General features: G+C 43.9%; 2 protein-coding genes across 12 annotated transcripts in view; one reads left to right on the forward strand and one right to left on the reverse strand.

Moving 5' to 3' along the window:
- Positions 1–203: 203 nt before the first annotated feature.
- On the forward strand, positions 204–5,006 carry LOC110497461 (acid ceramidase). Its single transcript, XM_021573571.3, has 14 exons — positions 204–576; positions 695–741; positions 1,135–1,225; positions 1,331–1,417; positions 1,545–1,623; positions 1,743–1,817; positions 1,950–1,995; positions 2,251–2,395; positions 2,586–2,640; positions 2,737–2,818; positions 3,031–3,162; positions 3,891–4,014; positions 4,208–4,264; positions 4,398–5,006. Exons 1-14 carry the CDS (start codon positions 514–516, stop codon positions 4,485–4,487), a joined length of 1,173 nt encoding a protein of 390 aa, XP_021429246.2. The 5' UTR covers positions 204–513; the 3' UTR covers positions 4,488–5,006.
- Positions 5,007–5,414: 408 nt separating this feature from the next.
- LOC110497460 (pericentriolar material 1 protein) overlaps positions 5,415–27,978 on the reverse strand; it is a 36,068-nt gene continuing 13,504 nt past the window's right edge. For 2 of the 11 annotated variants that reach the window (XM_036954395.2, XM_090210673.1), the window contains exons 14-40: positions 27,775–27,896; positions 27,517–27,646; positions 27,144–27,329; positions 26,693–26,868; positions 26,322–26,507; positions 21,123–21,390; positions 19,393–19,538; positions 18,589–18,821; positions 17,303–17,480; positions 16,134–16,453; positions 15,601–15,765; positions 15,377–15,433; positions 14,521–14,693; positions 14,100–14,231; positions 13,167–13,302; positions 12,894–13,046; positions 12,461–12,564; positions 10,854–10,988; positions 10,180–10,404; positions 10,000–10,059; positions 8,128–8,260; positions 7,719–7,834; positions 7,543–7,618; positions 7,098–7,273; positions 6,866–6,958; positions 6,602–6,722; positions 5,415–6,341 (exon numbers count right to left, since the gene is read on the reverse strand). In XM_036954395.2, coding sequence (XP_036810290.2) covers positions 6,316–6,341; positions 6,602–6,722; positions 6,866–6,958; positions 7,098–7,273; positions 7,543–7,618; positions 7,719–7,834; positions 8,128–8,260; positions 10,000–10,059; positions 10,180–10,404; positions 10,854–10,988; positions 12,461–12,564; positions 12,894–13,046; positions 13,167–13,302; positions 14,100–14,231; positions 14,521–14,693; positions 15,377–15,433; positions 15,601–15,765; positions 16,134–16,453; positions 17,303–17,480; positions 18,589–18,821; positions 19,393–19,538; positions 21,123–21,390; positions 26,322–26,507; positions 26,693–26,868; positions 27,144–27,329; positions 27,517–27,646; positions 27,775–27,896 — 4,026 coding nt within the window. In that variant the 3' untranslated portion in view covers positions 5,415–6,315. Of the gene's footprint in view, positions 6,342–6,597; positions 6,723–6,865; positions 6,959–7,097; positions 7,274–7,542; positions 7,619–7,718; positions 7,835–8,127; positions 8,261–9,999; positions 10,060–10,179; positions 10,405–10,853; positions 10,989–12,460; positions 12,565–12,893; positions 13,047–13,166; positions 13,303–14,099; positions 14,232–14,520; positions 14,694–15,376; positions 15,434–15,600; positions 15,766–16,133; positions 16,454–17,302; positions 17,481–18,588; positions 18,822–19,392; positions 19,539–21,122; positions 21,391–26,321; positions 26,508–26,692; positions 26,872–27,143; positions 27,330–27,516; positions 27,647–27,774; positions 27,897–27,978 lie in introns of all 11 variants that reach the window. The other 9 variants (XM_036954391.2, XM_036954392.2, XM_090210680.1 and 6 more) reach the window with 8 other exon arrangements.

The following is a 27,978-nucleotide window of genomic DNA, read 5'->3' on the forward strand; positions in this document are numbered from 1 at the left end:
TACCCCACGCTCCCCTACAGCGTCAACGTGTGAATATGACAAGGCTCCTCAGCTTTTCCTCATCTTTTTCAAACTGTTTTAAAACAGGATTTGTTGACAAGCGAATTAGCTTTAAAAAGTCATTTTGTCGCAACCCATTAAATGTGCTTTCAGTTGTTTTATGAGTAACCTGTGCCCAATTGTAACTACAATAATCCCATTCTATTGATATTTAATTGCCAGTCATGTGTGCACTTGTTTTCACTTCAGTATAACAATCAGGAATGTACCAGTATCGTGTGGGAGGACATATCATTCTACATAAGTAGAATCCTATTTATACACTTACATTTGTACATGCAATACGTGACATAAACAAAACTAATGTATCTGAATCAGAGAAAAATGTAAGTATAAAATATGTTGTAGCCGCCCGCACGCTCCCTCTCAAATCACGAGGAAAGAATACACTTCCGTATTTTGAAGCTGACCAGAAATCCGAAGAAGCTTTACACACAAACAACGGGACACAAGATGGATAGGTTGTGTTGTCTTTTGGTGTCCTTATCTGCAGTATCGGCACAGTTTGTGCCACCGGTAAGTGATCCAAATAATGAATATTCTGTAATCGTAAACTGTCTGCCAAATATTAGTTAGTCTGAGTTCTAGCTAGAAAGTGCATTTTCACCTGAACAAAGCTTTGGTTTCTTAACAGTATACCGAAGAATGCCAGACGGGCATGTACCCTCCCAAAGGTCCAACGTAAGTATTTGTCATTAGCTAGCATACTGTGACTAACTAAGTTAGCTAGTTGTCCAAGGTGCTGTCAAATGTCCGTAACATCTAAACAACTTGCATAAGTTTTGTAATACCCGGCCGGTCCCAGATCATGGCTCATGCGTGAGGCGGCACACTTATGCCAGGTTAACAAGAAGTGTTTGTATTGTGTATAACCAGGTGCATTTAGTCATTAGCTACCTGCCTCTGTCCATTGTAATTAGACTGGGGCAACTTTTGACTACTGTAGTGACTACTGTAGCCTTAAAATGAATCTCACATGACACTATTGTGTAATACCATTTGCAGGGGATAGTAAAGTGACCTCAATGTCATTATGCATCCATCTAACATCTCTCATGTCACGATTTTGATCAGATTCAAAGGGCCTGTCACCTGGTACACAATAGACCTGGATTTGCCCCCCAGCGAAAGATGGAAGCTAATCATCACTGACAAGAAAGCTGAGGTGAGAGTTTTACATGTCTTGTTCGTATCAATTATGTAAATGTATTTACTGTAGGATCAATACTCGTACTGTTTTCTTATTCACTATTTGTCTGGTTTTCTTCAGTTGGTCAACATGATCCAGGCTATCAAGGATTTGGCCAACGCATTTGTTCCTAGTGGGAAACTGATAGATTTGGTCGACAAGGACTTGGTGAGAGAGTTTGATCATTTCACTGGAAAACTATTACACCTCATCTCATAAAATAATTTCAGTGATGATTTAATTTGATAATGTAACCGTTTCTAATCCATTACTAATGGTCTTGTGTGTTCTGCAGCCTTTGATAGTGAATACCCTACCCTACCCATTCAATGAGGAAATAAAAGGAGTCGCGACTGCCTCGGGTGTTCCCCTTGGTAATATACAGTAACCCACAATTGCTTATTCCAACCCCTGACCACAACGGCACTATCATTCAGTTTCTAGTTTCTCACCTCCCTCTATTCTGATTCTATTACACTTGGTTTCACTCCAGGCGAGGTTGTCCTCTACAACATCTTCTATGAGATCTTTACAGTGTGCACTTCTCTAGTGGCAGAGGACTCAAATGGTAAGTAGCTCATGTTATGTTATGACATCTGAATCAATACTTTAGTTATGTACATGTCATCATGGTAGGACGTGACGCTTGAAATGTTCATGCACACACAGCATTTTGGTTTCTCTCCTTGCATTGTCATAGGTAACCTTATCCATGGGCGGAATATGGACTTTGGACTATTCATGGGGTAAGAATGTCACTGCTACAGTTTAGTGACAAAGGGATATCAAGGGTCCTACCATGCATTGTTTTGTGCTCCATTGTGTTAATAGGACACTGTAGCTATTACAAACCCAAATTACTAGTCAGTCAATTTGGGTGAACAATACCTTTTAACCTATTTTTAATTATTTTTGCTGGTTTTCTGTAAACGTTTTTCCAGTTGCTACACCTTTAATTCTTTACTGAAAATAAACCCCCTTATTGTTTCTTTCTCTACCAGTTGGGACATGAAGAACAGGTCCTGGTTGATAACAGAGAAACTCAAGCCTATGGTGGTCAACATTGACTTCCAGAGAGGCAACAAGACGGTCTTCAAGTCCACTAACTTCGCCGGCTACGTGGGCATGTTGACCGGTATCAAACCGGTGAGCTCTGGGCTGCATTCAGCAGGCACAAATGGAAGCAAGCAACATTTTCAAATGGGAAAAACAAATCCCTTTTGAACGTGTCCCTGATGTGGTGTCTTTTTTAGCCAATGATGACAAACATCTGTTTTAACATCATGGTAGTTGTGAAAGTGTAATTTGACGAAAACATTTATCATTTTCTTTGAAGCATGCTTTCACTCTGACCATGAATGAGCGCTTCAGCCTCGATGGAGGATACATCGGTGAGCTACCCAACTCTCCCGGTCTCTCAAATCAGTACATTTATAGACCTGTTATGAATGCGGAGGGGGGAATATTAAGTGTGTCTGTTCTCTCAGGGATCGTGGAGTGGATCCTGGGGAAAAGAGATGGGATGTGGATGAGCTTCCTCACTCGCTCTGTCTTAGAGAATGCTACCAGGTATCTTTCTACTTTCATAGAAGAATCAAATGACAATGTCATTTAACTACAGTTGACATGTTTTGTTATTGAAGGCAATAATACACATTCTTGCTTGAATGAGGGCTGTATTATGGAGGAAAACCTGAGCACATTCAAGACCAGCATTATGAAACTGACATTTCTTTGGTCTCGTGAAAACACACCCTTTATTTAACCCTGTGTGTGTCCAGCTACGAGGCGGCAAAGAACCTTCTGGCCCAGACCAAGCTGCTGGCCCCGGCCTACTTCATCCTGGGAGGGAACCAGACGGGCCAGGGCTGTGTCATCACCCGCTCCAGAGTCCTCAGCCTCGACATCTGGGAGTGAGTGGCTAAAACATATTACTATCCAATTTCAACTACTGAAATTAAATACTAAACACACTACTAGTACAGCAGGGGTCTCTAACTTGTGTCATGGTGAAATACTAGCTGTGCAGGGTTCTGTTCCAGCTCAGCACTAGCATACCTGATTTGAAAAGGTGCTGGGGTGGAACAAGATCACCTTGCATCACACTGGTCATACAAATCATACTGTTTAACATTCAGGGATGTGATCCAGACTACAAAAACAGGGAAATCTGAAATGTCCAGCCAGCAGGTACATTTCTATTACATAAGGATACATGTCACAAAATGGGTAAAACAAATCAAATTGGTAGTTAGTCTTGTCCCATCAATGCAACTCCCGTACGGACTCAGGAGAGGCGACGGTCGAGAGCAATGCGTCCTCCGAAACACAACCATGCCAAGCCGCACTTCTTCTTGACACACTGCTCACTTAACCCGGAAGCCAGCTGCACCAATGTGTAGGAGGAAACCAAAGTCAGCGTGCATGCGCCACTAGAGCACGATGGGACAAGGACATCCCAGCCGGCCAAATGTAGACAACGCTGGGCTAATTGTGCGCCGCCTCATGTTTCCTGGTCGCGGCCGGCATCGAACCCGGATCTGTAGTGACACTTCTAGCACAGCGCAACGCAGGAGGCCTAGATATTCCTGATTTAATCAGGAAGCATCACATTCCTAAACACTGTACTCCTGTTGTGAAGGATTGAGCTGAAGCTGGGCCGCTGGTACGTTCTGGAAACCAACTACGATCACTGGAAGGAGCCTCTGTTCTTGGACAACCGCAGGACTCCAGCCATGAAGTGTATGAACCAGACCACGCAGGCAGTGAGTACTACAACCACAGATAAGCCATATAGATGTAGTTGGGCAGACACCAACCATTCCATGGCTGAATAAAAAGTCAACTATAATTTGGCTCTGCTCCTTAATTTGATGTTTCAATTCCCTGTACAAATTCAAAGGAATCTTTGTGCTAAACAAAGTGGTAAGATTCTTTTCCCCTATCCTTTCTCCTCAGAACATCTCACTGAAGACCGTGTACGACGTGCTGTCGACAAAACCAGTCTTGAACAAGGTGAGCCCTTATTTACCGTTTTATCATTATGAACCATTCAAGGCATTTCTAGCGATTCAATAAATCTGTCTAATGCGAAAGTCCTGTTAGCATTTCTCAAAAGACCGCCCGAGTGACTGACTTGTCATTGCAGTTGACCACATACACCACGTTGATGGACGTGAACAAGGGCAAACTGGAATCCTACATCCGTGACTGCCCCAACCCCTGTATGCCCTGGTGAAGCCTCCAAATGGGTTTCTAACAGAACGGTGGTGGGGAGATGGGCTTAACTGATTCAGAAACAACTGGAGAATCCTGTTGTACATATTTCAAGTCTTTGCGCTGTAACTAAAGGCTCCAATCGAAATATTGCCTCAACATTGCTTAACCCTCATACATGGGTTGAAAATGGCAGATTTGGGCACTGTTAAGCACCAAAATTGGAACAGTCTATACAGTGCCAAATGTTTATGATCACGGCTTGATGTACAGTTAAGATGTAATGTCATACCCTTGGTTTTCCTGAAAAAATTGAGCCCATTTGAATTTGTTTTGCTGCCGACTCCTTTCTATGCGCAGCAAAATTACAATGTCTGAATTGCCTTGTGAAAGTGTAACATGTCTTCCCACTGGATGTATCTGGAGTTATTTGTATTACCAAAATCTACACACATCAAATGCAAATCATGTGTAAAATTTGGATTCAGTTGAACTTGTGTACTCCCTTTGGTCTAATAAATTCCACACAGTTCCCTTTCAATTACCATGTTCATGCATATGCCCTTGTGAGAAACATTTCAATAGGCCAATTCCCACAAGTGTAAAGGGTTAAATGGCAACTCAATATTTTGAAAACATTTTGCCATACATGTTCATTTGGAACAAAGTGTGAATTAGCCTGTAATTTATATTAACGATAGAGCCTTTCTACCGCTGGTAGGGGATGATTGGTGAGGAAACGCCTCCATTTACAGGTCACAGAGTAGAGGACAGATTTTTACACAATTGAGAAAGTGCCCAGGACACATGTCAGCACCAGGTATAAACTGGGCTCATGAAAGCATTGATCAATCAGTTTATATCTTTTGCATTCAAGTAATCTGATTTTAGGTCTTGTCTACAGCCTTCCAGTAAACTACACTTGTTAAACACAAAGACAAGCCACCGCTTTGAAAAGTTCCATCATTTTATTCTTAAAACTACATACAGTAGTTATCTTTAATTACATGGAAAACTGCCCAGAGAAAACAAAAAGGAAGGTAACATTAAGAGTGCAGTAAAAGGTGACGACACCCCCATGACATAAGGGAAAAGATGTTAGGTGTCAATGTAGTCTTTACAGCCAAAGGTGAGGAAATGACTCGCAAGCAGCCTGAATCAAGTTTGAAGTCGTACTTGTAGTTCATTAGTGTTGTAGTTAAGAGTTCAAAAGGTCAGATGCTTGAAAAGCATGGGAGCTAGCGAGAGAGAATAAGACAAGGCCAAGAAGATGAACAAATAAAATTATTCAAAATGACAAACCGATTCCAAACTGATCCCATATCCGCAGAAAACAGAACTAAGGCAATTTTCAACAAGTTTGCTAGACTAGAGGATTCAAACGAGGCTTGTAAAACTTTATACGTAACACAGCAGCAGAGTGAGAGAGAGACCCCACCCTAAATCCCCAAATCAAAGAACACATTCAGTAATCAGGGGCTGTATGTATCAAGTGTTTCAGAGAATGGGTACTGATCTAGGATCAGGTCCAACTTGTCCAAACAATCAGTATGTATGATGATCAAAAATACCAAACTGATCTTAGATCATCCGCACTCCTACTCTGATGTGCTTAATAGATACAGCCTCAGGAGTAGAAATAAACAAAACAGTGTTGATTACATTACAGTTGTAGTTGTTTTGAACCATTGTAGTTGGTCAAACGGTTTCGAGCTAAGCTTAGTCACTGGCACGACATTGTCTCGCCAACCCTTGCGACCATCCAATCATTAAGTACCAATAGGAGTCTGAACATCTTTAGGATTATTCTGTAGTGGTTCATTCGACAACGTTTGTACAAGACGGTCTTTTTATGCACTTTGTGCACCTATCGTTTCTGTAAGAAAGATGAGAGAAAAAAAGTAGACGAATCATTGTCTTCCTAGAGATATTGCAAACACAGATGGATACAATCATATTAAATAGTACATAGCCAACATTTACATGTCTACACGGCAGACTAATATCGGTTCTGCAACATACATTTATTTCCCTGGACATTCTGTGAAGTTGCGCTCTACCAGTTTCATGAAACAATTTTGAAATGAAAACTGTGCCAGACAGTGAATCATTTCACTAGATATTGTATGTACCTACCTGGTTCTTTGAGCGTGTGTCCATTGCCCACGAGTCCACTAGTGTCAGTGTTCCCATTGAGGATCTCAACAGACCGATTATTATTCTGCTGTTCCTCAACTACCCTCTTCTGGAGCGCCTCCTGTTCGTCACACACACACACACACAGAGAGAGAACATTACTAGATTTCACAAGACCAATGATCAGACAGTTTGTAAGAAGAGGGGGAAAAAAAGTGGACATATTGATAACAGGGGAAATGGAGTCATTCTGGCTCGTCCCACCTCACATATGACACTCAGCTGCATGGGTAAATCCTCCACTTTCACAAAGTCTTCCTCGTCTGACTTTTGGCTCATGTTTCCTGATCCCACCTCCTGCATGAATTAAATGAAAGCATATACATTATAAAGGGTTTGGAGAAGTAATAAAGACATTGGAATACACATAAATAAATTAAACTATTAAAGAATTTTGTAGTTTAAAAAGGATCATAGGTCTATGTAGTGGTGTTACATCTATGTTGAGCATGACAGGTGACTCGGTGTCAGGGCTGCCGCTGCTGTTTGAGCCCTCCTGGTTGTTGGTGGTGGCTGAGGCTGCACCTCCCTCCCCCTCCGGCCTCCCATTCTCCACACCCTCTTCCTCTGGGGAGTCCACCACATCGATGGACTCAGACTTACTGCTCTTGACTGGGGGTGGGGGCGATAAGCAAGCAGAGAAGTTTAGGATAGAGAGAAGGAAAAAGGAGGGAGAGACAGTATGGGGGGGGGGGTTTATAGGGAATCAGAGGGGCTGAAAACACAGGCATCCATCAGACCAAACATTGCTATAATGAAAACATCTGGCAACCATTTACAAAAATGTGGACTATGTACACAGCAAAAAGTAGATGAAAAACAGGTACTATTTTGGCTGCCTAAAAGCCAAGAGACAGAAAAACAACCGTGAGCGTTCTTACCATCGTTACTCTCAGAGCTTTCTTGGTCAGACTTCATCTCTCGGTTTCCATTTGATGGTGCTTCATTTGCTGCTACCTGAAATACAGGAGAAGACGGTAACTAGACAGTCTAACGGAAGTGTGCGTACTGAGTGTGTGTGTGTCCTAACCCGTTGCTCTCCACCATCATTGCTAACCTGCAGGGAGGTCTGGACGTCCTGGGGCTCAGCTTCAAACTCCTCCATCTCCACCTCGTTCTCATCCTCCCCACTGCCGTAGTTAGTCAGGGCCTGGGTCTCCGCCTTGGACAGACCTGGCAAAGAACACAAAACAACGAAGGGTTAGCACTAGGAGAACAAGTCAAAGGTGTGGCACTCGTCATAATCGTAGTAGGAGTTTACTTTGTTGGAAATAGGTTGGCGACAGTTGTAATGACGTGACCCTAAAGATTCACAACAAAATCCTCCATTGTGAACCTGCAGAACACTCGATCACAAGCTTCCTCTAGTAGCTACGGTCACTAGCAAGGTTGTCCGTGGTTGAACTAACTCACTTTACAGAGTAGCTTTTAGGCTAATTGAGGCGCCTCGCATTGTGTTCACTCACTAATAGAGTGAAGCAGTCCCTCTCTAGCCCCCTCTTCCTCCTCCATCTCAGAGGCCTCGCTGCTCCTGCTGTCTTTCCCCTCTCCTCCGTGCTGCTCCCCCTCGGTCTCTTTCTGCTCCGTCTCATCTTCATCCTGGCACACAGAGTGAGATGTAAAAAGTTAAGACATTTACACGCCTTAATCCCAACCTTTAGACTACACCAGGGGTGTCAAAAAAATAAATATATATTTATATACTCAGCAAAAAATAAATGTCCCTTTTTCAGGACCATGTCTTTCAAAGATATTTGGATTTTTATTAATTAACTTCATTGTAAAGGGTTCAATGAACCATACACAATTAATGAACATGCAACTGTGGCACGAGCTTTAAGAAACTAACAGCTTACAGACCGTAGGCAATTAAGGTCACAGTTATGAAAACTTAGGACACTAAAAAGGCCTTTCTACAGACTCTGAAAAACACCAAAAGAAAGATGCCCAGGGTCCCTGCTCATCTGCGTGAACGTGCCTTAGGCATGCTGCAAGGAGGCATGAGGACTGCAGATGTGGCCAGGGCAATAAATTGCAATATTTGTACTGTGAGATGCCTAAGACAGTGCTACAGGGAGAAAGGACGGACAGATGATTGACCTCGCAGTGGCAGACCACGTGTAACACCCGCACAGGATCGGTACATCTGAACATCACACCTGCGGGACAGGTACAGGATGGCAACAACCGCCCGAGTTACACCAGGAAAGCACAATCCCTCCATCAGTGCTCAGACTGTCCGCAATAGACTGGACTGGGGGCTTGTAGGCCTGTTGTAAGGCAGGTCCTCAGACATCATCGGCAACAACGTCGCCTATGGGCACAAACCCACCGTCGCAGGACCAGACAGGACTGGCAAAAAGTGCTCTTCACTGACGAGTTGCGTTTTTTTCTCACCAGAGGTGATGGTCGGATTCGCGTTTATCGTCGAAGGAATGAGAGTTACACTGAGGCCTGTACTCTGGAGCGGGATCGATTTGGATGTGGAGGGTCTGTCATGGTATCATCAGTATCATCAGACTGAGCTTCTTGTCATTGTCCGTGGTTGAACTAACTCACTTTACAGAGTACCCTTCCTGCAGTCCCATCCTGACATGACCCTCCAGCATGACAACGCCACCAGCCATACTGCTCATTCTGTGTGTGATTTCCTGCAGGACATGAATGTCAGTGTTCTGCCATGGCCAGCGAAGAGCCTGGATCTCAATCCCATTGAGCACGTCTGGGACCTGTTAGATCGGAGGGTGAGGGCTAGGGCCATTCACCCCAGAAATATCAGGGAACTTGCAGGTGCCTTGGTGGAAGAGTGGGGTAACATCTCACAGCAAGAACTGGCAAATCTGGTGCAGTCCACGAGGAGGAGATGCATTGCATTACTTAATGCAGCTGGTGGCCACACCAGATACGGACTAACTTTTGATCCCCCCCCTTTGTTCAGGGACACATTATTACATTTCTGTTAATCACGTCTGTGGAACTTGTTCAGTTTATGTCTCAGTTGTTGAATCTTATATTCATACATGTTAAGTTTGCTGAAAATAAACGCAGTTGACAGTGAGAGGCCGTTTCTTTTTTTTTTGCTGAGTACATACACACACACTTTAAAATGACTAAACCAAATTGAAACTGTAGAAATTATAATGGACGTACATTCATACAATGTCCAGCTTGCTAATAAAATCACTGAAATGAAAGCTAGACAGTTTGGGAGCGTCGACAGCAAAGATATAACACATTTTCTGAGTTTGACACCCCTGGACTACACTAAGTGTAGTCTAAAGAGACATCTGGCTTGAAACCACACAAGAAAATCAGATGTTGAATGTTGATTTCCTCACTTTGTCTTCATCGAGATATGCTGGGGGAAAGGACTTCTCGACCTCCGGAGACTTGTTCTCCTGAAAGTAGTCAAATGTTCACCAGTCTTGAAATGTATTCGCTCATTTCATATTAGAGTGAATGACACACACAAATCCAATATGAAAACACTCACCCACACCCCTATCCCCTCCACCTACCTCATTATTCCTGTGTTCCTGCTTGACTTGGTTATTATTAGGTCTCTTGTGGTTCTTGTGCCTGGCCTGGGAGTTAGCTATAGTAGCAGTACTACTGCTGTTGCTGTCCAGGTCTTGCATGAGTCTGAAGAAGGCCAGCTCGTTAAACAGGATCTCAGAGATCTCCACAAGCAAGTCCTCGCCACAGTCCTTTAGAGTACGTCCTGCAAACTTACTCAGAGAGTCCTTAGGGGGAGGGAAAAACTTAGGACTCCATTTTGAAAATGATAAGCTAAAAACAGTACTAGATAGAATAGGTGTTGAGAAAATCTGTCTAAGAAAGCTGCACACATACTTATTTAAAAAAATGGCTGAATCAATAGATTCACAAGCTCGTGCTTGGCTCTTGCCCCCTCCTTGCTTGTTCTGCCCACTATAGCTCATTTGTTCCCATGGAAACGACAGGCTGTGGTCTATCTTGGCTTAGTTAAAAAAAATTAGCTGATACTAATTTTAAAATGGCTGAACCAATATTTCTGGATATAAATTCTTATGTTAGTCTGCACTTTGTTAACTTGTTTGAGTGGACGTTTTCAGCTCTTACACCAAAATAAAAGTTACCGGACTAATCTGATGTTTGAGTCACAGTGGGGAAAACCTCTAAATTTGCTATATCATCATAAGGCTTTTCATACCTGCAGTATTCCTCCCAGCTGTCGGTGGAAGAAGCGGACAAACTCCTTGCTCTCGTCGTTCTGCTGGGTGAGGGTGAGCACCATGTGCCGTACCGACGTCAGCAGCTGGTAGGAACACACCTCGTCCATGTGCTCCTGACAGACCACAAGAACAAAAACAACCTCTTTCAGTTCTTTGCCTTTAACAAAGTATATTGCTAGCCTGGGTACCTGACTGTTTCTGGATTCAAATCATGCTAGTTTGCCAAATTATTTGTCAAAACAAAAACCAGGGCTTTTCCATTGCCAATAGTGTAAAATTGCTCAAGTCAGTCACAATATTCTTATGTTATCGCACTCCAAATGTAGCATGAGTCTGCACATCTGTAATTATCAGGGATCCCAAATTAGCCGCTGTCAACTCTTCCCGGGGTCCAAACGCATAAAGGCACTTACATCACACATAAAACCAAAGATAAAACAGTACATCATAACATTATTACACCACTACAATACAAAATGTATAATACCACCATACAACAATATTATAACGTACGTGTGTGTGTAGAGTGGGTGTGCTAGCGTGTGTGTGTGCGTATGAGTGTCTGTTCCTGAGTGTCTCTTCAGTCCCCGATGTTCCAGAAGGTGTATTTTTATCCGATTCCACTGCTTGCATCAGTTACCTGATGTGGATTAGAGTTCCATGTAGTCATGGCTCTCTATAGTACTGTGTGCCTCCCATAGTCTGTTCTTGACTTGACAAAGCCAATACCTCATTTGTCAGCCTTTCCTTCCAGTTCTCTGCTGCCAATGACTGAAACTAATTGCAAAAATCCCTTTAGCTGGAGACCTATATCTCCCTCTCTAACTTTAAGCATCAGCTGTCAGAGCAGCTTACCAATCACTGTACACAGCCAATCTGTAAATAGCACACCCAACTGCCTCATCCCCATATTGTTATTTATCTTTTTGCTATTTTGCACCCCAGTATCTCTACTTGCACATCATCGTCTGCACATACAGTGCCTTGCGAAAGTATTCGGCCCCCTTGAACTTTGCGACCTTTTGCCACATTTCAGGCTTCAAACATATAAAGATATAAAACTATTTTTTTGTGAAGAATCAACAACAAGTGGGACACAATCATGAAGTGGAACGACATTTATTGGATATTTCAAACTTTTTTAACAAATCAAAAACTGAAAAAATGGGCGTGCAAAATTATTCAGCCCCCTTAAGTTAATACTTTGTAGCGCCACCTTTTGCTGCGATTACAGCTGTAAGTCGCTTGGGGTATGTCTCTATCAGTTTTGCACATCGAGAGACTGAAATTTTTTCCCATTCCTCCTTGCAAAACAGCTCGAGCTCAGTGAGGAATAGCTGTAGGATCAACAGAGGCATTCAGGGCAATTAGAGGGACACAAATTAAGTTACTTACATTGTGTCTGCCAACGCTGAAGCATTGGGACAACTCTGCTACACAATGGTAGGGATTATCTGAGCTAGGCTTGGGCACATCCAGACCAGTAGCTTTCCAGAATGAGGATTGACCACCCCTAGTATAAATGAAGGACAGGAGACAAAAGGGAGACCACTATAGGGTATTGAGGCAGGTCCTGGGTTCCTACCTTGAGGAAGGGGATGACTTCGGTCATTATGGCCTTAATCTGTCTGTCCAGCTGCTGGGTGTCGATCTGGGGACAGTGGACATCACCTGACCAGACTCCCGCACCTTTACACACACACACACACACACATGTATTATTATCTCCCATCTGAGGTGTGTTTTGTAAGCTGGCACCAAGAGAAATCGAAACAGCTCAGCACACCATTGCCACATCCCACTTTTTCTTTACTAAGTGCGTGAGGGCGCGACTGCACACTTCAAGGACTCTACATGAGACCGCAGACAGCCAAAGTGCTTTGCACTTGGAAACACGTGTGTGGGAGTGTTCACACCCGCCGACCACAACACTGTAGAGTGGGACGAAGCACATGGCTTTGGGGAGCAAGCGTTACGCATTTCTACCAGAGAGAGATGTAGAACAGAGAGAAGTGTACCTTCCAGCAGCTGAGCAGCGCTAGCAGAAGAGTTAGCAGAGGCCTCAGAGGCGGTAGCAGCGGTGGTGTTGGGGCTAAACTCAGCCTTGAGCTTCATGCGCTCGTACTCTCTCATCCTGGCTAGAGCCTTGTCTAAGTGGATCACTGTGTTACCTGGCAGCACAGCATTGCAAGTGGCAGGAGAGGGGAGGGAGAGAGAGCGAGAGAACACAAGAGAAGGATATTAGAAGAGCAACGCGGGACAATAAACTCAACTCAACTAAAAAATTATACCTAAGTCATCGTTAGCGAACGGCTCCAGGTTGGAGGTGGTGGACAGGGTGCTCTCGTTGTCTACCGATTCTGCGTCGTTCCGCCTCTTACTCGGGACATGATGCTTGATGACCCGGATGTTCTTCTCCGACACATCCTGAGAGAGAGGTAAAAAGGGAATTCAATCACACACCACTCACCCATTGGGGGCTAACAAACAATTTAGAAAGAAAAAAAATCCTAAACGAGAACCCATTCATCATTCATTGTTCGAATGAGGAAGAGAGAACAAAAGAAAAACGTTGATTCATTGCAGAGACCGCTCTGCTAAACTCCCTTGACCGATTTTGCGTCTGTTACATCTCGGGATGCAATAGACTAAAAACAATGGGCTGCGCATCTGCCCTTGTATCCTTTTCTCCAAACATATGGGGGGGGGGAGAAAAATCAGGCATCTCATCCATCACTGGGGAACAAAGGAGTGATTTACAAAGACAAAAGGGATTGTTATAATTTAGCAAAACATCCGGGGACCTGGGCTAGAACAAAGACCTGCACAACCACACACATCTAATCTGTCCGGCAGGCAGCAACCGCAACGCTTCGCTCAGAGTGACGGATGGGCCTCAAGGCACAGCCTTACTGACAACGGGAGCACTGGATTTCAAAGACGAGGGGGGGAACAAAGGAGGTAGGGGGAGAGAGAAAAAGAGATGGACGGAGTGTTTAAGATGGATGAGAGTGAAATAAAAATAGATGGACAGTGTTTAAGATGGATGGCTGGAAAGAGCGAGAGATGTTGAGAGAAAGTGAGAGGTGTCAGGAATGAGACATGAGCTAGAGAAAAGAGCGAGAGATAGGGAAAGCTTGAGAAGAGAAAAGAGGGAGTGGGAGATATGACAGGCAAGTGATTTAATGAAGAGGCAGGTGTGTGTGTAAATCCGTCTGTCTCACCCCGTCGCTGGTTGCCAGGCTTTCACTGGGGGTGAGCTCTGACTGGGAGCCGGCTGCCCAGGCCACAGGGCCCAGGGTGGAGGCCTGGTCCTCGGCCGCACTCTTCTCCGTCAGGTGCCTGGTCACTATGTCCTGGAGGTCAACAGCAAAAAGACATGGTTAAACATTAGAATCCAACAGCAAGGAAGAGGGTTACAATCATGAGCTGTACATTTAGAAGAAAGAATCCAGTGTTTTTTTCTATGCTCCTACGGGATTTATCAACAACATTTTGGCACCTCAAGTCTTTATCAGCAGCTCCTTGTGGCTTGAATCCATTCCTATGAGGTTTACCCATGGATTGTATGAAATACTATTTGCAGTCTCAGAGTAGGAGTGCTGGTCTAGGATCAGCAGTAAATCCTCATTCGGACGTGTTTACCTGTAGGGTGTAGAGTGCCCTCTGGCGCAGGTAGTCGGTGTTGAGCAGCTGCAGCTCGTGGAAGAGCTCGATGAGGAAGTGGGGCCGCGACTCGTTCTGGGAAATGAGCGTGGCCACCTCCGAGTAGATAGTCTCTCTCAGGGCCTCGAACAGGGAGAAGTCACTGCTGGCATCTGGAGGTGTTAAAACGCAAGACAGACACTCAAGAAGATGTTGTCGCAAGTATAAGAAGCAGTCATATGTGGCAGTCTATTGGGGAGATATATCTATATATATCCATCCAGTATTGCACAGGTGGCGGTGTAGTCTTTGGCTCCAGCTCTGCTGAAACATACCTTCATCAGGACCTTGATTCGCTGAATCTGATGTGTTAAAGTAGAGTTGGAGGGAAAGCCTGCGCACCTAGTAGTTCTAAGAGTAATGTATCGAAGGAAATGATACTGTACAATGGAACACATTCTAACAAATTCCTAAATGCAAAAGATAAAGCAATTGCATTAAAAAAAAAAAAAAAAAAAAAAGCCAATCAGAATGCCAAACATATTACTCTGATTCAGAGGGGTTGGGTTAAATGCGGAAGACACATTTCAGTTGAATACATTCAGTTGGACAACGGACTAGGTATCCCCTTTTCTCTTTCAATTGTTCGCCAAGTCCATTAGATCAAGCGAGAGACTCGAAGGTTACACTAAGGTTGGGATCTAGTTTGAGTCCGTTAAAAGTTTAACTATTACATGCATGAGGTGCTTGAATGACCGATATTACACAAAGGTTGTGGGAAAAAAACACCTCAAACTTCAAATCAGTGACAATCAGTGTTAGCTGGTGCTTAGCTGTGTGCTAGGGGTGAGTTTACCTGGCGCTTCAGTGCATGCAATTCTGTTAGAGAGGAAAGGTGTTCTCCAAGCATAGGCTGTGAGGAAAATCAAAAATGCAACGACATAAATAAACAAAAAAGTAAAACGTGGTCACGTTACAAAAAGGTGAGGACATAAAACCAATTCAACTCAAATAACAATAATAATGAAACTGAAGATGTGCGTGGACACGGTGTAGTGTGATCGGGTCAAGGTTTTGTACCGGAGGACAGGTCGTTGGGCTTGTTGCCCGTCTTGGTCTTGGTGTCCAGTTTCTCCTGGGTCAGTTTGTCTAGCAGGCTCTGGTTCTGGTCCCGCTGGCGATGGGGCTGCGGCACCCTCTTCTGGACAAAGTCGGCCGTGCTGGACACACTGTCACTCTCCACTCCTGGAGATACACAAGCAAGGAAAGAGAAACACACAAAACAAATAGAGCACAAAAAAATTATCATTTACACACATCGTATGTTTAAAAAAATACCCTATTTGTGCATTCGTCTTTTGAATAGATAGTGTTGACCAAGTTGCCTTGAGCAATACTGTTTCAGTTGTGTCTCCGAAATATTGAGAGGTCTTCAAATCTCTAGTCTTATGATCTTGTAAATGTATCAACAGGCAGGTGCTACAGTGGTGGTGGTTGGAGCGAGTTACCTCCCGGGCCTTCCTAACTGAGCTGCTGGAGAGGAAGGAAATGTCAAGTTCTAGAGAAAAAGCACTCAATATAAATCATTACAGGTACAGTATCCCATGTCGTACCAGTGTTCTTGTGGTGTCCCTTGACCAGCCGGGTCCTCCTCTTGGAGTTGGGCGTCTTGTCGCGGGAGGCCAGGCTTGCCTGGGCAGAGGCCTTACGTCCTGCCCTGAAGGCCTTGGTGATGATGGTGGGGTCAGCCGGGTCCGGCATGCTGCTGAAGCTCTCCTGGGAGGCCTGGTCGAAGGCCTGGGGCCGGGTGTTGTTAGCCCCTCTATGGGGTAGAGGGGAGGGGGATTCAGTGATAGGAGCTGGAGGCTGGGAGACGTTGAGCCAGCCAGATTCATGGCCACGACTGCCGGTTCCTTCATTCTGCCTCTGGGGCCTGGTGGGATGGATACAGAGAAAGACGGTTGGACTAAAGTAGGAAAAAAATGTGTGAGTAAGAGAGAACTAAGTAGCAATGAAGTATGCCTTTCATTCTTTGCACACACACACACACACACACACAGGCCTGGGAATTGCAAGGGACATCACGATACTTAGGTGCCAATACGATATGTATTGCGATTCTATATGTATTGTGATTCGACACAGATTGTATTGCGATTCGATGTTCCAAACATATTGCTCACTATATATGTCTGCTGCAGGCTATATATATATATATATATATATATATATATATATATATATATATATATATATATATATATATATATATATATGTCTGCTGCAGGCTATATATATATATATGTCTGCTGCAGGCTATATATATATATATATATATATATATATATATATATATATATATATATGTCTGCTGCAGGCTATATATATATATATATATATATATATATATATATGTCTGCTGCAGGCTATATATATATATATATGTCTGCTGCAGGCTATATATATATATGTCTGCTGCAGGCTATATATATGTCTGCTGCAGATGGGCAAGAGAAAATGTGTTTTGATCAGTCAGGGAAATATAAGTACTGAAAGCATGTTGGCTCACTATTTAAAAAAGACGGAGAACATGCTATAGGATGAATAAATACTGGAGTTTTGGCACAGGTACAGCCGACTAGCGCTAGCTAACGCTGCCTACATCGATTTTACAAATCGATACTTGGAGTCAAACGTCAGTAATAATCAATACAATATCATCCAAAAATAATATCACGATATGCAACTACTTGATTTTTGCCAATCAATCACTAACACACACCTTTTGTCTACAGTGTTGAGTGGGGAGCATTGTAGGGGCGGAGGGAAGCTCAAGTACTCTGTCTTGACTGAGGTGTTGGGATCCAGCTGCTGCTGGTGGTTGTCTGGGCTGACTTGGCCACCAGCACTCTGAGGGAACTCCCCCATAGCAGAAGGGAACATGGGGTTGAAATTAAACCCTGTGGAGGAGAAAAATAAATTAAGTGAGCACACAGAGGTATATTGTGCAGGTTAGAGGTTTTTCCATCATGAATCTGGTTCTGGAGGCAAATCTGCAGCATGGTCACTAGCTGGCACAGCCACAAAGTCATAAAATCTGATTTTAAACCTAACCCCGCTTGCTAACCCTAATCTTAAACTAAGACTAAAAAGCTTTTACATTTTATGAATTTTTACAAAAGACAATTTTGACTGGCTTATTTAAGGGGAAATTGTTCAGTTCTGCCTCCAGGACAAGACTGATGACAATAAACGTCAAACTGCGTATATTGTGATCTGGAAAACACTTGGTTACAAAAATATCAAATCAGGAATTTCTCCTACTATTCCAGTATGCCCTCTATTCCTCAATAACACTCATATGTGCCAGAGCTTCTCAATTTCTAAAGCTAATCTCTGAATTGAACTGGGTCAAGGTGACAAGTATTTAAAGAAGAGTGCCTTCCATGACATTATTACAAAAGCAATTGATACATTTTTGCACACACAGTCCCTGAAAGAGACATTATTTGAACACTAACTATACAAAAACATTAAGAACACCTGCTTTTTCCATGACAGACTGATGAGGGGAAAGCTTTAAAGAGACAGGTTAAAGGATTTTTAAGCCTTGAGACATGGATTTTGTATGTGTGCCATTCAGAGGGTGAATGGGCAAGAATTTAAGTGCCTTTGAACGGCAAATGGTAGTAGGTGCCAAGCACACAGGTTGGTGTCAAGAAGTGCATTGCTAATGTTTTTTTTTTTTACACGCTCAACAGTTTCCCGTGTGTATCAAAAATGGTCCACCACCCAAAAGGACACCCAACCAACTTGACAACTGTGGGACACATTGGAGTTGACATGGGCGCCAGCATCCCTGTAGAACACTTGACAACTTAAGAGTCCATGCCCTGACGAACTGAGGCTGTTCTGAGGGGGTGTTCCTAATGTTTGGTATACATTCTTGGATTTTTCGTTCCTTTGAGAACTTTCACTCATACAAAATATATGTCATAACATCAACAAGGAAGGGTCGAAAAACAATGGATGGAAGATGTATGTATAAAGGGGTGTTGGAAGGCGTACCGGAGGAGAGGGGTGTGAATCCGGCCAGGCCAGGAGGCAGGTTGAGGGCCTGGTTGACTGAGGGGGGAATGGAGGAGATGAAGGGGAGAAAGAGACTGGTGGGGGAGAAGGGGGGACAGGCACTGCCGGAGTCCCGGGACGTGGAGCCCTGGTTCTGGGCCTGCTGACCTGAGGACGAGGAGGGCGGCTGCTGTTGTTGTTGACGAAGCAGGTCGCTCAGCACCAGTTTCAGTCTGGGGACAAACGGGATAAATACAGGCAAGTCGAGTGTTAAAACCTAACCACATTCTTGTATTCACAAGTCATGTTTAAACCTGATGTCATGTTCACATATACTGCAGATAGTCATTTAACCATGATTGGCTATGCACTTAGAGCTATAAACTAATGTAGACATGACATGGGTGTGAACCTAACAAACGAAAGCTGCAATGAATAAATGTTCAACGGAATTGTAAGGTCTGGAAAACAGACACTGATCATTTCCCTCATGCCATACATTGAGCCAGTGACATTAACATATCAGTAAACTAGTAAAGTATCTGGGGACTTCAGATGAGAATTAGCTACAGTATATAGCTAAAATATGGTGCAATGTTTGTTGTACATTATCTGTGCAAATGGGTCCTGTGTGGCTCAGGTGGTAGAGCATGGCGCTTGCAACGCTAGAATTGTGAGTTCGATTCCCACGGTTGGACCAGTACGAAAAAGTATGCACACACACTACTAAGTCACTCTGCTAAATGACAAAAATGAAAATAAACCAATAGATTCTAGTTGATTTTTTTTGTGTGTTTGTTCTACCTTTCGGCGTTGTTCTGCTGCCAGGCCAGCTGTGTGTAACACTGGCTGAGCTGGTGCATGACCAGGTGGACCTGGGGGGAGGACAGGTTGTTGGGCAGCGCATTGTACGGTCCTGTGAGCAGGGTCTGGAGCATGTAGGACAACATCTGGAGAGGGGGAGGGGAGAACAGGTAGGGACAAGGAAAACAGGTAGAAGAGTGAGAGATGTAGAAAGAGTGTGTGTGTGTGTGTGTGGAGAAAGAAAGTTTGAAAGAGATAGAAAGAAGAGAACAAAATGGTATTCATGAACCTGTCTGTCATTTGGTTTCCCCATACAGGTTCTGACACCCAGTCAAATAGGATCTCAAGCCAAAGGCTGATTTCTATAAAAGGAATAGCAGTGTTTGCATTTCCATCAGGACGACGCACACTGAATAAATTCAAATTCAACACCATGCTCTATAGGTTAAGTGTCACCGTGCTATATCAATGACAATGCGGCGAAAATCCATTTAGGCACCTCTAACACAAGACTGGCATGAGTAATACATTTCTTTATTAACTTACTTTATCGACCCTTAGTGAAATGTAATAGACATTGAACAGAAAGGAAAGTGAGCAGAAATGCCAAACATTATTTGGCAGTGTGCCTAAAGCCTTAGGTTGCTGCTACCTTTTCTGTAGGTTGGGTGAAACCGATGTCCTGACTCAAAATCAGATAAGCTTTGCAATAAATAACTTAAGCCGGACCCCCTCTCACACACAGAGGGGAGAGAATATACTTAAATGCCCTATATTAAGCAAACCAGACAGCACCATTTTCTTGTTTTGTTTTACTTACGGAGAGCCAGAGGTACATTCCAACATAACATAGTTGTAACAAGCCGCCATATTATGTTAGTCCACTCGGGACCTTTTGCTAATGTATTAAGTGTGTATGTTTATCCTGTGTTACCATTTAGTTAGCTAGTAAATAATTAAACTAATTTGTGTAGCACTGAATCATAAGTAAGGCTGGGGTTTTTGCAGATGCAAGGGGTTACAACTGTTCAGAATGATATGATAGAAGGTTATCATTAATACGTTGACCATTTATGAATATGATTGGTAAAGACCCTTAAAGTTTAATTCAGGAGATGGTAACTCTTTCAAGAACCGCTCTCTTGGTGCCCCAATTCCTAATGAGTTAATTGTTAATGAGAATTTAAATTGGGTAACATTTAAACAGTTATTTGATTAGATAAATAACAGTCATCAGATTAATGAAAGTAACGTCACGACACAGACCAGGCGTGAATGCACAATATTCAGAATATTTGAAATACTTGAGGTGTACTTTATTTGGCTTAGCTGGTCATGTACAATGGAAACAAACTCCTCATGTCAGGCAAGCTAAATTAACCTCAAATACCTCCTTTGGTTCGGTGAATTCAGACATGGTTCGATACGTATTCCAAACATTTGAAATACTTGGAGGCACTTAATTTAGATTGGAAGGTACAAAGAAAACAATGGAATAGTCTGAATTGCGCGTAAATCCCTCATGCCAGTCAAGCTAAAATCAATACATTCCAAAACGTTGACATGCGCGGTACCCTTGATATAGCTTCGCTTCTCAGGTACATAGAAATCAAACTCCTCATGCCTGCTTGCCTCATACCTGACAAGCTAAATCAGGCACGCCTCAACCATGTCAAATGTTTTAGATAAGCCTATGTATTGGTGTGAGGTGACTGAACTGCTATACCAACCTGCTGGTCCTGCAGTAGGGTCTGACACATGCTGGTGCTGAAGTCCAGCTGCCTCTGTAGTGTGCCCACCTGCTCCTGCCAGTGGTGTGATGCTAACGCAGACCCAGTGCCAGAACCCTCCTTGAAGGACAGCTCAGCCGCCCAACGCAGGTTCTCCTGGCGCCTCGCACCCGCGATGCCGCCATGGGCTTGGGACTGTTGTTGTTTGGCTCGAGAGGGTCGTCCACTAGCTACAGATGCAAATTGTTGGGGCGGCTTCAGAACGTTGCTGGAGAAAGAAGGGGGAGTGATATATTTGTATTATTGGGTGTCCAACGAGTTGTGGGTGCTGCTGTGAATGCATGACCCAATTTTCCCTCAGAACTTTCATGATGCCAAGATTCAAGATGTATTAGTCTTATAAAAACAGGCTACGTATGGTCAACATCATCCAACAAAGTGCTTACTTGCAGGTTCCTTCTCAACAATGCAACAATAAGAAAATACAAACCAAGTAAATGGAAGAACAATACCGTATGTAACCATATATCAATAGAAACCTATGGGGTGGAACAAAAGCCTGCACACCCAGTATCTCTCTAGGACTGGAGTTGGGTTAGGATTAACCCTAACCCCTCATAACTACTACAACTGATTAATCAAATAAAATATTGTTTGTCACATGCGCCGAATACAACAGGTACAGTGAAATTACTTAGTTACAAGCCCTTAACCAACAATGCAGTTAAGAAAAAAAGGGGGAAAAAAAGCAGTAAATAAGAATAGCGGGGCAATATACAGGGGGTACCAGAACAGAGTCAGTGTGCGGGGGCACCGGTGTCGAGGTAATTGAGTTAATATATACAAGTAGGTAGAGTTATTAAAGTGACTATGCATAGATAATAAGAATGTAGCAGCAGTGTAGAAGAGGGGGGGGGGGGCAATGCAAATAGTCTGGGTAGCCATTTGATTAACCTGTTAGATCTCTAGGGGCGCTATTTCATTTTTTGATAAAAAACGTTCCAGTTTTAAGCGCGATATTTTGTCACGAAAAGATGCTCGACTATGCATATTCTTGACAGTTTTGGAAAGAAAACTCTGAAGTTTCAGAATCTGCAAAGATTTTGTCTGTAAGTGCCCCAGAACTCATTCTACAGGCGAAACCAAGATGATGCATCAACCAGGAATTAGCAGAATTTCTGAAGCTCTGTTTTCCATTGTCTCCTTATATGGCTGTGATTGCGCAAGGAATGAGCCTACACTTTCTGTCGTTCGTCCAAGGTCTTAGCAGCATTGTGACGTATTTGTAGGCATATCATTGGAAGATTGACCATAAGAGACTACATTTTCCAAGTGTCCGCCTGGTGTCCTGCGTGGAATTCGGTGCGCAATTGCCAGCTGCTTGTACTTTTCCATTTGATATAGGGGAGAAACCATGTGTCCAAGAACGATGTATCAATGAAAAGATATGTGAAAAACACCTTGATGATTGATTCTAAACAACGTTTGCCATGTTTTCAGTCGGTATTATGGAGTTAATTTGGAAAAAAGTTCGCGTTTTGAGGACTGAATTTTCGGATTTTTTTTGGTAGCCAAATGTGATGTATAAAACGGAGCTAATTCTAATACACAAATAATCTTTTTGGAAAAACTGAGCATCTGCTATCTAACTGAGAGTATCCTCATTGAAAACATCAGAAGTTCTTCAAAGGTAAATTATGTTATTTGAAGGCTTTTATGTTTTTGTTGAAATGTTGCTAACGCTAAATGCTAACGCTAGCTAGCTACTTTTACACAAATGATTGTTTTCCTATGGTTGAGAAGCATATTTTGAAAATCTGAGATGACAGTGTTGTTTACAAAAGGCTAAGCTTGAGAGATGGCATATTTATTTCATTTCATTTGCGATTTTCATGAATAGTTAACGTTGTGTTATGCTAATGAGCTTGCTGATAGATTTACACAATCCTGGATACAGGGGTTTTTTCATAGCTAAACGTGACGCAGAAAATGGAGCGATTTGTCCTAAACAAATAATCTTTCAGGAAAAACTGAACATTTGCTATCTGAGAGTCTCCTCATTGGAAACATCTGAAGTTCTTCAAAGGTAAATGATTTTATTTGAATGCTTTTCTGTTTTTTTGTGTAAATGTTGCCAGCTGAATGCTAATGCTAAATGCTACGTTAGCCATCAATACTGTTACACAAATGCTTGTTTTGCAATGGTTGAGAAGCATATTTTGAAAATCTGAGATGACAGTGTTGTTAACAAAAGGCTAAGCTTGAGAGCTAGCATATTTATTTCATTTCATTTGCGATTTTCATGAATAGTTAACGTTGCGTTATGGTAATGAGCTTGAGTCTGTATTCACGATCCCGGATCCGGGATGGGGAGATCAGAAAGGTTAACTGTTCAGGAGTCCTATGGCTTGGGGGGGTAGAAGCCTCTTGGACCTAGACTTGACACTCCGGTACCGCTTGCCTTACGGTAGCAGAGAGAACAGTTTATGACTAGATGCCTGGAGTCTGACCAATTTTTAGGGCCTTCCTATGACAACGCCTGGTATAGACGTCATGGATGGCAGGAAGCTTGGCCCCGGTGATATACTGGGCCGTTCGCACTACCCTCTGTAGTGCCTTGCGGTCGGAGGCCGAGCAGTTGCCATACCAGGCAGTGATGCAACCTGTCCGGATGCTCTCAATGGTACAGCTGTAGAACTCTTGAGGATCTGAGGACCCATGCCAAATCTCCTGAGGGGGAATAGGTTTTGTCATGACCTCTTCACGACTGTCTTGGTGTGCTTGGAGCATGTTAGTTTGTTGGTGATGGGGACGCCAAGAAACTTGAAGCTCTCAACCTGCAGCCCTGTCGACGGGAATGTGGGCGTGCTCGGTCCTCCTTTTCCTGTAGTCCACAATCATATCCTTAGTCTTGATCACGTTGAGGGAGTGGTTAATGTCCTTGTAACACACGGTCAGGTCTCTGACCTCCTCCCTATAGGCTGTCTCATCATTGTCGGTGATCAGGCTTACCACTGTTGTGTCATCAGCAAACTTAATGGTGTTGTAGTCGTGCCTGGCCGTGCTGTCACGTTTGAACAGGGAGTACAGGAGGGGACTGAGCACACACCCGAGTGGCCCCCTTTTTGAGGATCAGCGTGGTGGATGTGTTGTTAACAACCATTATCACCTGGGGGCGGCCCATCAGGAGGTCCAGCTTTGAGGGCACTCTGGTGTTAAACGCTGAGCTGTAGTCAATGAATAGCATTCTCACATAGGTGTTATTTTTGTCCAGGTGGGAAAGGGCAGTGTGGAGTGCAATAGAGATCTGCGGATCTGTTGGTGCGGTATGCAAATTAGAGTGAGTCTAGGGTTTCTGGAATAATGGTGTTGATGATATGAATCATGACCAGCCTTTCAAAGCATTTCATGGCTACAAATGTGAGTGCTACGGGTCAGTAGTCATTTAGGAAGGTTATCTTCGTGTTCTTGGGCACAGGGACTATGGTGGTCTCCTTAAAACATGTTGGTTTTACTCGGACAGGGAGAGGTTGAAAATGTCATTGAAAACACTTGCCAGCTCGTCAGCACGTGCTCACAGTACACGTCCTGGTAATCAGTCTGGCCCTGCGGTCTTGTGAATGTCGACCTGTTTAAAGCTCTTACTCACAGCTGATGCTCTCATGCATGTTTCAGTGTTACTTGCCTCGAAGCGAGCAAAGAAATGGTTTAGCTCATCTGGTAGGCTCGTGTCACTGAGCAGCTCTCGGCTGTGCTTCCCTTTGTAGGCTGTAGTTTGTAGTTTGTAAGCCCTGCCACATCCGACGAGCGTCGGAGCAGTACGATTCGCTCTTAGTCCTGTATTGACGCTTTACCTGTTTGATGGTTCGTCAGAGGGCATAGCAGGATTTCTTATAAGCTTCCGGGTTAGAGTCCCGGTCCTTGAAAGCAGCAGCTCGATCCTTTAGCTCAGTGCGAATGTTGCCTGTAATCCATGGCTTCTGGTTGGGGTATGTATGTATAGTCACCGTGGGGACGACGTCCTTGATGCACTTCTTGATAAAGCCAGTAACTGATGTGGTGTACTCCTCAATGCCATCGGTAGAATTCCGGAGCATATTCCAGTCTGCGCTAGCTAAACAGTCCTGTAGTTTAGCATCTGCTTCATCAGACCAATTTTTTATAGTCACTGGTGCTTCCTGCGTTAATTTTAGCTTGTAAGCCGGAATCAGGAGGATAGAATTATGGTCAGATTTGCCAAATTGAGGTGCGAGGGAGAGCTTTGTACGCCTCTGTGTGGAGTAAAGGTGGTCTAGAATGTTTTTCCCCTCTGGTTGCACATTTTACATGCTGATAGAAATGAGATAAAACTGATTTAAGTTTCCCTGCATTAAAGTCCCCGGCCACTAGGAGTGCATCCTCTGGATGAGCGTTTTCCTGTTTGCTTATGGTGGTGTACAGCTCATTGAGTGCGGTTTTAGTGCCAACATCGGTCTTTGGTATGTAGACAGCTATGAAAAATACAGATGAACTCTCTAGGTAGATAGTGTGATCTACAGCTTATCATGAGATACTCTACCTCAGGCGAGCAAAACCTTCCTTAGATATCATGCACCAGCTGTTGTTTACATATATGCATAGGCCCCCGCCCCGTGTCTTACCAGAGGCTGCTGTTCTATCCTGCCGATAGTGTATAACCCGCCAGCTGTATGTTCTTAATGTAGTCGTTCAGCCACGACTTCGTGAAACACAAGACATTACAGATTTTAATGTTGAAAAAGTCTGTAGCGTCGGAACAGTTAGGCCTACAAAACTACTACGACTAATGGAAAGATGCGACTCTTACGATGGTTTTCTCCATTTTGCTATACAAGTGTCACGGGACTCGTCTGAAGGTAACCCATGCAAACAAATAGAAGTATGGAGGTAGTTTAGTAGCAACAAAAATAAGGGGTTAAATATGTGTCCAAAAATAACAAAAACATTTCCTGATCTTTCTTAAAAATCTCCTAACTGTATATATTTTTTTATTACCCAAAGTGGTCCTAAAATTCTAAATCAAATAGCTAAATGAGCCATGGTATGACCATCTTAAAACAATTCCATATGTAGCCTAGTCCCCTCCCACGGCTTAGACTTTTAGAGGTTACGACTATTGTGCCCTGTATCTTTATCCTGAATAGGAAAAAAAATGGCTATCCTTGTATGAATTTTTCAGACCTGCCCAGTGTCTTCCTATTGCTGTAGGATCTCTGCTTCCTAGTGGAGTAGAGATGCAGGTCATCACTGGAGCTGGACTCTGCTCCGTCCTCTTCTTCCTCCTCCTCCTCCTCAGCACCCATCTCAGAGGGGTAGCCGTCCTCGTCTAGCTGACAGGGGGTGGAGCCGCCCCACGTGGCCATGGTCCTGAGGAGGAGGGAAACAAGTCAATTAAGGCCCCACTCAAAGACTAAACCGATCTCTCAAGGCACATCATGCAGATATGAAAGCACACAAAGGCTAAAAGCGTCATTCTACTTGTATCTGCAACATTCAGAATATTTCACATCATGGAACTCCCCCAGATTATTTAGGGGTAACGCTTCGCCCACCTCTCGTCCCTGCTAAGTGGCTGTGAGGCGGCGTGTCCCTCTGGGTCCTCCATCTTGTAGGGGGAGTCGCTGAGGCCGCTCCTCCTCTGGTGCTCGGCCATCAGGGATTCCAGGTGCTTCCTCCGCTGGCGCAGCTCCTCCCGCAGGATCTGGTGGCGCCGCATCTCACACCACAGCTGCTGGAGAACCACGAAGGTAAATGAGCGTGTCATTTTCATGGTTACATCAGCAAAATAACCCACACTACTATACAGCTCCCTGACATCCAGCCATGGCTAACTCGGTTACGCTAACCCTTACCAGTTAACCCTCAAGAAAAGCCTTGCACTGAGCGGGTGATAGAAGTGTTCCATTTGATTTTGGCAAGCAAGCACTTTAAGTCTGTGGGATGAGCATACTATCCTTGATGTTACAGTAAACTGGCCCTGTCAAATCAAAATAAAGAACCCACCTCGTTGTCGGTGACAGAGTCATTAGTAGCGGCCTGGGCTGTGGGTTTGAGCACAGCGGTTGCAGCAGGAGAAGCGTTGGCTTTGGGGGCTGCAGCCGGAGCAGGGGGAGGGGCCGGGGTGGAAGTTGCAGCTGGGGGCTTCCTCATCAGAGCCTGTTGGCTCACTGTGCTGCTGGACACTGACGACTGGAGAGAAGATGGGAGGGAGAGTGTGTGTGAGAGGTTGCCTCAAATAATACCCCATTACCAATATAGAACACTACAGTTAAGAGGGGTCAGAAAGAAGTTCTGACTCCAAAGCCTTTCAACACAATCAATCAGGAAATAGGGTGGTGTGTGCTCAGTTCTCAGTGTCTGTGCGTGCACGTGTTACCTGCAGATCGGGGCAGGCCCACTGCAGGTCCTGGATCTTGTCCTGGATCTCCATCAGCCGCTGGCGTTCCTCGTGAAGCTGCTGCAACTCCTGCTGCTGCTGACAAAGCTTCTCCTCATACAGCTTCTCCCTGAGACACATACAAAATATTTTAGATTCACAAACAGAATCACCAGGTGTGTAATTCACATGCTTAAAAGCACTCACTTAAATATAGACACAGGTACTTTCATACACTTATTATGGTTAGTCTCCTACCTGGCCTTGTCTGTGAGGGTGAGGTCTCTGGGGCTCTTGCAGGAGCCAGCAGCAGCACCTCTGGTGTTGTTGGGCTGCTGGTGGAGACCCTCGTCGGCTGTGGTGGCATCTGTATCGTCACTCTGGGAGGCAGGAAGTCACACGGTTACTATTCCATAAAGCTATCGCCCATAAATGACTCAAATTCCAGCTCTATTTTCTTGG

The sequence above is a fragment of the Oncorhynchus mykiss genome, chromosome 19, assembly GCF_057628025.1.
Source record: "Oncorhynchus mykiss isolate SJ-2025 chromosome 19, ASM5762802v1, whole genome shotgun sequence".
Classification (NCBI taxonomy): domain Eukaryota; kingdom Metazoa; phylum Chordata; class Actinopteri; order Salmoniformes; family Salmonidae; genus Oncorhynchus; species Oncorhynchus mykiss.

What these genes read in the sequence shown, in the direction of transcription:
- LOC110497461 (XM_021573571.3), top strand. Translation starts at nt 514, where the DNA reads ATGGATAGGTTGTGTTGTCTTTTGGTGTCCTTATCTGCAGTATCGGCA. An exon ending in TACCCTCCCAAAGGTCCAAC is followed by an intron (nt 742 to 1,134) that starts GTAAGTATTTGT and finishes GATTTTGATCAG; the next exon opens with ATTCAAAGGGCCTGTCACCT. An exon ending in AGTGGCAGAGGACTCAAATG is followed by an intron (nt 1,818 to 1,949) that starts GTAAGTAGCTCA and finishes GCATTGTCATAG; the next exon opens with GTAACCTTATCCATGGGCGG.